Below are 9,869 nucleotides of genomic sequence, written 5' to 3'. Positions count from 1 at the left end.
AAAAAAAAAAAAAAAAAAAAAAGGCAAGCCCCTTGAATTCAAGTTCAGGAGTTGTCAAAACTAAGCTGTGATTTTCAAATCCGCTTAATCACAACTTTGGAGAAGAGAATGGAGGTATCTACTGGGCAGGAGGATGCTTCCAGGGAGCTGGAAATATTTTCTTCCTTGATCTGGGTGCTGTGTTCATGGGTGTGTGATTTGGCAATAATTCATTAAGCAGAACATACGTGAGTTGTACCCTTCTTTGAGTTGTGTACTCTTCTGTATGTATATTAGATTTGAACTAAAAAAGAAAGGCAAGTGCCAGAAGTTCTGTAAATCTGAGGGTGACTCAGTGCCACTGGGCACATAGTTACTGCTTAAGGTAAGAGGGCTGCCTCCTCAAACCAGCCGAGCTGGCCCCAGCCTTGGGTAGCCCCTCGATAATCCTTCTACCTGAGCACCAACCGCAAGGTAGGATTATGGATTTCTCTCCATCCCTCAACCTCACAGAGCACTCGGGAGAACAGAGAATGCGTCTATTCCTCTCTGAATCACCGGTATCCGCACAGAGAGAATGTTCCAGAAATGTCTGTGGAGGCAGTAAGGATGAGAATGAAGGGCTGTGTGCAAACACTCAGCGTGTGAGGTGGAGACAGAATGGCCAAGGGGAGGAAACTGTATCCTGCAGGTCTGGCTGGACCGTGTGGAGATGGCTGTGAGCAGAGGTGGGGGAACGAGGGGAGGGAGGGGAGACCTGGGCTCAGTGGAGGGGTCAGCAGGCTGACCTGGGTGTAGATGGGATTTGGTGGTTGCTGTGCTCCACTCCTGAGGAGGGGGTGGCCTGAGTTTCAGTGCTGTTCCAACTGCCACTTCCCATGTGGCACAGGACTTAACAAGCCTCCCTGCTCTTAGAAACAAATGGCATGCAGGTCATTTAAACTGGTCAGCGCTGGCCCTGTTAGCCAGCCACCGTTTCCCCTTTCCAGAAGACGGGAAATATCAGGGAACAAACACACATTTCCTTGCTTATTTTTTCTGGACAGTGAGGAGAAGCCTTGGGAAGAGAAGCTATTGCCAGAATGAGCGCTGACTTACCGAGCACAGTCAGCTCCGCTATCTCCTTCAAACAGGAGTTTCTGTAGGACACAGCCTTGGACAGCTGCCAGAACCCCACAGGGACCACCCTGCAAAGAAGGACGCGCGTCAGTGCCTGTAAGAACGGACCCAGGGCAGGGCCACCTGTTCCTCCGGAACCAGCCTCCTCCAACAGGTTACAGAGCCTCAAACAGGGGTCTCCTGCGTGGTGACTACCTCTGTGAAGTGCTGACCCTGAGTCACAGAGAGGGGGTGACAGAGGCCCAGGTGCCCATCGCTAGAGGAAGGAGCAAAGTCTGTGGTGTGTGATGGGGGGAAAGTGACTCTTCACAACCCGTCAGCGGCTGTCACCACGGGTGTCCAGGCATCCAGAGACATGTTTCCGTGTCCACAGGCTGACGGTGTCAATTGTCTACCCAGCCTTCAAGGCCCATCCTAAAGGCCTCCTCCTCCAGGAAGGCTTCCCTGACCATCTCAGCCAGAAGCGAGCCCCTTGGGCAGCCTCCGCTTGTGTAAGCAGTCTTGTTCCCCGGCCAGTGGCCTGCCTCAGCACCTAGTAGGTGTGACTTGGAGGGAGAGGGCTCCTTGAGGAGATCACCCCTGTAGGCATCAACAAGTACAAGGACTGTCAGAGCAGGGGCCGTGGGTGCCCTTGAACTCGGGGTGCAAGAAGATGTGCTGACTTGGCCAAGTTAGGGGCAGAAGTGGGTGGTCTTGGGGTTCTTCCTCAGGCAGTGTGGGGCAGGGGGAGGCTCCTGGGGCTTGAGAAACGGAACCGGGATAAGCTGCCGGATTTTACAGCTATCTTCTGGCCCTGAAAATGTGTATCTTGGCAACTGTGTATAAGCCATGTTCAAATCCTGCCACAATCTACCTCCATTTCCCTGTCTTATATCATATCCTCCCCGCACACTTCTGGTCCTCACGCTTGGTACTTTTGCCCCTTCCTGCAGTCCCTGTATTTTCACACGGCCTCCCTTTGTTTATGCTGCCCTCTGCCTCCAGTATCCTTTCTCCAGCTCTACCTGCAAAATCGTCTCTCAGTATTCAGCTTAAGGACCCTCTCTGGTACCCCTGAGCAGACACAGGCCCCCTCCTGCTCCCTGTCCCCTCCGGCATCACGCACCCCTCACGGCAGCGGTCATGTTGCCCCGCTCTGCTCTGCCAGCCACACGTGAAGTTCCTGCCCTGGGTGACAACTCAGCAAATGAGGGGCTGGCGCAGGCAACACCCACAGGATTTACCAAACTGGGGGACGTGTGCCCCTGTCCATGATGGGCCCACAGCAGGGTCCCCGGGGGCACTTAAAAACAACCTGCCTTGTTCTGCACGATGCCGTATCTTAATGATGCTGAGTCGTTAAAGGAAAAATTCTGAAGTTTCCATTCTTCGTTGAAACAGCAAAAGCTGGAACCAAACAGAATGGTCTTTATGTCCTGTCAAAAGAAGAGAGAATTGTATCGGTTGTTTTAAAAGCAAACAACAGTACACTGCTGGGTGTTCGCATTCCCACGGGAGCTGGTCTTGAGTTCTAGCAGGGTAGTCTGTTTTCCAGCAGGGTAATCTGTTTTCTTTTTATTTTGCAAACCCATTCTTCTCATATTTGAGGACAGAGAAAATAGACCCTCAGGGTCTTACCTCTGGAGTATCTGTAAACCTTACCAGCCTGTGCTGACCCAGGCCAAAATCTTTTGAGCTTCCTTAGAAGTTCCTTGATACACAAAATTTTAGTTTTACAAAAGACCTGGGAGGTTCTTGACCGCACGTTATAATTACCTACAGAGCCCTGAACAATCCTGACACTCAGGCCCCGTGCCGGGCCAACTAAAGCAGAACCCCTGGGCGTCGGACGCTGGTATCTGTACTATTAAAAGCTCCCCAGGTGATTCCAACGTACAGCCAAGTTTGAGAACTGGTGCTCTGACAAACTGTGACCCATACGCCAAATCCGACCCTCCACTTGCTTTGTAAATAAAGTTTTATTGAAACACAGCAATACCCATGTGTTTACATATTGTCTGTGTTTTCTTTTACATTACAATGGCGGAGCTGCGTGGATGCCACCGAGAGGCAAAAATACACTACGTAGTAGCCCTTTACAGAAAAAGTTTGCCAACCCCACACTGGTACAACCCCTTCCCACATGTAAGGATCTCCTCTGCAACATCACCCGAGAGTGGTTCCCCCCATAAACTTGGCTTGAACACTCCAACCACCAAGTGAAGAGGGTTCCCACCACTTCCCAAGGCAGCCCCTCCATTTCTTCACAGCTCTGTGTTCTCAAAACTGCTGGCTGATACGGATCTCCCATCAACCCAAGCCTCACCCTCCAGAGCCCCAGAAAGTGCCAACCCCTCCCCACTGACCAGCCCGTGGATGGGAAAGCAGAGCCTCATCTCCACTTGCCCCTTCCCCAGGCCGGCTGCCTCTTCTCTCTCCGCCATGATTCTACATCCAGGAGTATCTGAAGGGCCAGCACGTGGATTCTGTCACTACCCGCTCAGACCGTCTCTTTGCAGGTCATATCTTTCCTACAGACTCACGTTTCCCTCTAGAATTGGTTCTTTTTTTTCTTTTCACTAAGTACAAGGAAAATCTCTGTGACAGAGCGTCTGTCTACACGTCATCACATGTGGGCTAGTGGCACACAGGAGAGAGGGGTGGGTAAATTCATCTGTCAGGGCTTGGTTCCCCTTCTTGCATCAACTGCGATCATCGATGTATTTGGACTGAGTTTCCCAAGGGCCTAGAAACGATAGGACCTTGAGTTTTCCGGCTGAAGCCCATGTCTATTCTCTCAATCACAGAATGACAGCTCCCAGCTAGGCACAGTATGGTTGCCAGGTCACAGGGTTACGAGCCTGGAAACCTGGGTCCTGCTTGCTGTGGCTGTGGACACCACGTGTCCTGGGTCCTCCTTTCTCTGTGTGGGCCTCGGTTTTTTTCAGCTGCTTTTGGAGATGCTACTACTGGGTGGTCTTTAGAGGCCTCTGAGGGCCCTTCACCAAATAGCGGTACCCACTGCAAAGAATCGTAGCCCCGTGGCTACAGACAACCAGAGCTCTTACTCCCAGGCCTGGGGCTACTTAGCTGTGTCTGACCCTCTCCCTGTGGTTTTAAACGAAGGAAGGGAAAAGGAGGAGACGGATGGGGAGGGACAAAACCTCTAGAAAAACCTTTGACTTTTCATCTGCGTGCCGAGTAAATACTTGGTAAGCAGGAAGAGAACAGGGTCAGCTGTGTCCCCAGGAGTTTTATTTTTTCCTCCTGGATCCCGGCTGAAAAGCCAGTGGAGGACAGCAGGGGCAGCATTCCATCCCGCAGGAACCACTGGCCACGGAGAAGGGCGAGGCCCTATGGCAGCAGAGATGGTGAGGAAGCCAGGACATCCCCACAGAGGAGGCTGCTGAGGCCAGGAACTGGCTCCCGAAGTCCTGTGACTCCAGGAGGTCACTGGTGTGAACCCAGGTGGCGCTGAGGAATTGGTAACACTTCCCTGTCCTTCCCTCACTGCAGCCCAGCCTGAGCCCAGCTCAGGGGACCAGTGCGGGAGCACAGTCGAGCTAATGAGGACAGTTATCCCGTTCCCATCGCAACCCTGGAGTTACCGGTTGCGGACATGGTGAAGCAGAGCTCTGGACCAACAGAAAAGCTGGATTCCGGAATGTGTGAATGGGAGGAGGTTGTATCCTCACCTCTTGTCTCAGAGAAGGAGAGGGAGATGCCAGGACTAGGCCCTTGTTTTCCTGACTCTCCGTTCAGGTTTTCTTCCACATCACATGCAAATTTCCATTTTAACAGTGACTGAGAGATTGTAACAGGATGAATGGAGCCAGAGAGATGAAAATCACCTGATCGGGCTTCCCTGGTGGCGCAGTGGTTGAGAGTCCGCCTGCTGATGCAGGGGACACGGGTTCGTGCCCTGGTCCGGGAGGATCCCACATGCCGCGGGGCAGCTGGGCCCGTGAGCCATGGCCTCCAAAAAAAAAAAAAAAAAAAAAAGAAAATCACCTCATCCACACCAACTCAAACCCAGATGCCTTCAATTCACACTAACTCAAATCCAGACACATCACCTGGCACTTTTCAACTGACACCCACCTTTGCCACTGAGAGGTCGATGGGCTTTGACGCTACTTGCAGCTTGAGTATCGATGGCACTGGAGACAGGATGACTTCTTCCCTTAGGAATTCATCCTCCACATCCTCTGAAAGACAACCGTGGCCACGTGAGCTCCTTGTTATGACTCACAGAGAACAGACTAGGAAGCCGTTTAACACTCAGGACACTGATGAGTCTTGAGGTGGCTGGAATGAGAGGAGGGCTCCTCCACCACCCACCCCCTGTCCCTGCTGAGGCTCCCAAGCCTTCATCAGAAGGAGAAAGGCAGAGTGAGAGCCCTTGCTCCGTGTCACCCCACGCTGGTCCCAGGATGCTGGCAGATGGGACCTGGCTATCAGTCCGCTAGAAAGCTCTGCTCGTGGACATGCAGAAACAAGGGCCTAGGCCTAAGCTGCGAGTCAGGCCCAGAAGAGCTTGGCTCAGACACAATTCTTACGAAAGGTGGGCGTGACCCACAGATCTGTCCCCCTGAAGACAAACATGAAGAGGGCGGAATTAGGCAAGAAAGTGCCGCCCTTCCTGCGAGAATAATAATAGTTATAATAGATTATCACTACCATGGTTTTCATTTACTTACCATCTGTGTTTTATCATCTAAGCCCCAGAACAGCTTCCACGAGAGAGTATCATCATCGCATTTAAAGATGAGGAAACTGAAGCTTAGAGAAGTTAAGTAACTGACCAAAAGTCACACAGATGGAAAGTTGCAGAGATAGAACATAAACCCAGGCCAACTCCTAATTGCTCGGCCATCCTGCCAGTCAGACCTCCCTGGACCTCCAGCCAGAAGGGAAACTAAGTCACATTCTCATAGCTGGGGTGACTGAGGCCCAGAGAGGGTCCCAGCGTGGGTGTTGTCAGCATCAGCCTGTGCCTTCCCAGCCAGTGAGGCTCCCTCTCGCCACCATACGCACTGCCGCAGCATCCACCAGAACCCTCAGATGCAGGATCCAAGTGAAAACAGCCCAAGGCAACGATGCTGGCAAAGCTGGGCAGGCCGGTCTCCAGAGAGCCTCTGGAGACTTTTTCCATCCCCCTTTCCCTAAGATTAAATGCTTATTTAAAAAGCACGCCACGCTGTATAGAAACCAACATTGCCTGCCATAATTCTGTGCATCTGGGACTACAGAAACGTCACAGTCCCCGCCCCGCATCTTCTGAGACGGTGTGCAAAGGCCAACATCCCCAGAACACGTGCCATAAATCTTATTCTACAGCCTCCTTTTCTCCCCTGGAGGAGGACCAGGCACAGCACGAGGCTCGGTCCACTGAGATGGAGACAGATTTTACCTTCAGGGTGAAACAAAATTTTTAAACAAGTCTGGAATTTAAATGAGAACCTTTCTTAGTTAGGGTCTCTAAAAAAGCCACCCTGTGACCATGGTCTTACAAAAACACCTGAAATAAAGACCAGATGTTCACCCAGCAACACGCACGGGTGTTGAAAACATGGCTCTGGGTAGAGAGAGTAAGAAAGCAAATGGGATGTGTAACACAACACGATTTACATCCATTATAAACACATGCACACAAAACACACTAAGGATTTTTGCAAGAGCACACACAAGCAGAAAGAAACCACTAAATACGTGAGAGTGGCTGCTTACGGAGACAAGGCTCATGGGAGTGTAGCATGAGGCTAAAGGGAAATCAGGAAGGAAAGGCAAGAGGGAGGCCCATGAGCAGGCTCTGCAAAGGTCAATACTGAGAATGTTAATTAAGCAACAGAGATGTGTGATTAATCCAATCCTAGGCATCTGAGGGCCAGAACAGAGCGGGAGAGTAACTGAGTGATTCTGCCAGGCCCTGAAGGGTCCTTGTGATGCCTCAGCCAGACCGTTTCCTGGAGGCCCAGAGCGGGCAGGATTTAAGCGTATTTGGAGGCTTCTGTTTAGTCTAAGGCTGTCCTGAAGGGAACCAGGGCTGAAACATGCTCTGTTTGAGCCCCATGAACTAAGTCTGAGGCTGGAGGCTGGGGGCCCAAAGGGGGCTGACTGATGGAGCCCCCAGGAACAGGCAGCCTCCCTCGGCTTCTGCCAGGAGGCAGCTGGCGCCTGTGCAGGGAGCCGGTTCAGGACCATGAGGCAGGTCCAGATGTGGCGGGATGGCCGTGCAAAGGAAAACAAAGCACTCCAGCATGACATGTTGGCCAATCAGATAAAACCAGCTGCAAACGCCAGTGGCTTGAAAATGCTATTTTTAAGGCCCTGGTGTAAATGCCTGGTTGAAAAGAAGCAAGGGATTTTGTTTCCCATACCATTTTATTTACCCTTTGGAGGAAAACATATACATATACTTGGTAGTACTTAATAGAGGCCCGTATATCTCTTTTTCCAAGTTCCCACCCAGTACTTCACACTAACTGCAAGACATCTTCTCCTGGAAGTGCCCCAATGCCCCGGACTCAGGGTTCTCAGCACAGAAGCCTTCCAGGCTTCCATTTTGATAAGACTCCATCTCCCCAACCCTCCACCAGGGACCCAGGCCAAAACCTCAACCCTCTCCCACACGCCACGCTGCTCCAGCCTCCAGATTATATATACCGCCTCCAGAATCCTCATACGCTGCCCCCCTTCTCTCCCCACTGTTACAGGAATGTGTTGTCATTTTTCTATTTGTTCATCAAGCACTTTACTGAGCACGCATGACGTGCCACTGGTTACGTGGGTCGGAGGAGGTCCAGAGATGGTGAAAACACCACCCCTGCCTTCAAGGAGCTCACTGCCGAAGAACACGACGTTAGTGCTAAAATGGAGATGGGTGCAAAGGTTCTAAGAGCAGAGGGGAAGAGGCAAATAATTCTGCCTTAAACGGTCAGGGAAGCTTCCCACAAGAAGTAAATATTTGATCAGGGTCTTGAAATACCCATAGGATTTCCCCAGATAGAACAGGGCCCCAAGCACCTCTTCTCTGGAACTATTCCAAGAGACCCTCACCAGTCTCCCAAACGTGCAGACTCCTGCCCCTAAAATCCATCCTCCACGCACATCCAGAGATGGCCTCAAACATCGTTCGCCTCATATCTCTGCTTGACAAGACCTTGCTCATCCATCAAGCCCAGTCTAAATGCCACCTCACTATGGAAACTTCTGGAACCCACCACAGTCTTGGCCTACTCACCTCCTGAAGCAGTGAGGAGCTGCTGCTCATCCACTTTGTGTGTTGCTATCAGGGGTCACCTCTATTCCTTCGTCTCACCCAGCCCCACCCTCCAAGAAGGCAAGGCCACTTTTCATCACAGCGATGAAAAGTGCCTTTGACAGCCCTGTATGTGCCCAGGCATGTAATGCTAACCAAAGTTTGCTGACTTGAACCAAAGAAAGATGAGTTAGGATGGGGAAGGGAATACTATTCCTTGTTTCTGACCCCCCACCCCAAACTACTCTTCGTCTTTCTCTGGGTGACTGGGTTGCACGCCCTCTTATCTTTTATCTCCATCTTCTTCTCTAAATCGTCAGCTGAGCCACCAGCAAAGAGGGGTCGGCCTCCCTCCGGAAAAGGCACACACACTTCAAACAGCTTGGCTCTGAGAGAATCGCTAAAAGCCTTCCTCCCAATAGAAGCCCTCTGGGGTCCCAAGGCCGGGAACTTTATGTCCAAACAGGAGTGGCTTTCATTAGAAAATCTTAAAGCGCTTCACAGAAAGGCTTCAGATGCCAGCCCTTCCCGGCTCCGGCCTTCATTCTGCACAGCCGTGTGCCCAGTGAAATCTGCCCCTTCCTGGGTGGGCCAAATGATCCCACCAGCCATTTCTGATGATTAAAACTCTGAGGGGGCTTCCCTGGTGGTGCAGCCAATGCAGGGGACACGGGTTCAAGCCCTGGTCCAGGAAGATCCCACATGCCACGGAGCAACTAAGCCCGTGAGCCACAACTACTGAGCCTGCACTCTAGAGCCTGTGAGCCATAACTACTGAGTCCGAGCGCCACAACTACTGAAGCCCGCGCGCCTAGAGCCCGTGGCTTCTCCGCAACAAGAGAAGCCACCGCAATGAGAAGCCCGCACACTGCAACAAAGAGTAGCCCCCCGCTCGCCGCAACTAGAGAAAGCCTGTGCGCAGCAACGAAGAGCCAACGCAGCCAAAAATAAAACAAAAAAAAACCAAACCTCTGAGGAACTCCTCTTACCTCTGAGAAGAACTAAGCAGAATAAACAAACCCCTGCCTCCATCATTCGGAGGCCTGCCCCTGCCTTTCAACTTCATCAAAGCAAACTGCCAGCATGTCTCACACAAGTCACTTCTAAAGGGCGAGCTGCTTTCCTCCTTCATATTAAAGGGGGTGCTTAAAAGGAGACGAAAAGGGTGTGAGCAGCTCTCAGCTCCTGTACGCCAAAATGGTCCAACAGGTAAATTGCTGGCTTCCAGGAGGAGAGCAAAGGTCAACGGCACTCAAGCCTCGTCCTTTCATGTTTGGTCCTTGGTTGTCCTCCTTTATTCTATTCTTGGCTTTTGCCAAGTCCTGCAAACACATCAGTCTTTGGGGAGTAGAGAATTCCAGAAAGAGAGAGAAAAAAAAAAAAGATGGCTTCAAAACGAAAGAGTGGATGGACATGTTCTTATCTAGATCTTGCAGAGGAGGTACACAGACGTATACACATGTGAAAGGGCACTGAGCTGAACACTAAAGGTTTGTGCACTGATGCGCCTCACGATTTGTGTTTTACACCT

At 51.4% G+C, this 9,869-nt stretch overlaps 1 protein-coding gene across 4 annotated transcripts in view; it reads right to left on the bottom strand.

Annotated features, from left to right (window-relative positions):
* The window catches only part of MINDY4 (MINDY lysine 48 deubiquitinase 4), a 134,151-nt gene that overhangs the window by 51,064 nt on the left and 73,218 nt on the right, over positions 1-9,869 (bottom strand). For all 4 annotated transcript variants that reach the window (XM_024755053.1, XM_024755055.1, XM_024755054.1 and 1 more), the window contains 3 exons: positions 5,179-5,285; positions 2,397-2,513; positions 1,078-1,166 (listed from right to left, as the gene is read on the bottom strand). In XM_024755053.1, the coding sequence (XP_024610821.1) occupies positions 1,078-1,166; positions 2,397-2,513; positions 5,179-5,285 (313 nt within the window). The remainder of the gene's footprint in view (positions 1-1,077; positions 1,167-2,396; positions 2,514-5,178; positions 5,286-9,869) is intronic.

The sequence above is a fragment of the Neophocaena asiaeorientalis genome, unplaced genomic scaffold (genome assembly GCF_003031525.2).
Source record: "Neophocaena asiaeorientalis asiaeorientalis breed wild unplaced genomic scaffold, Neophocaena_asiaeorientalis_V1.1 scaffold36, whole genome shotgun sequence".
NCBI classification, from domain to species: Eukaryota; Metazoa; Chordata; class Mammalia; order Artiodactyla; family Phocoenidae; genus Neophocaena; species Neophocaena asiaeorientalis.
This window is presented reverse-complemented; position numbering and strand designations above follow the sequence as displayed.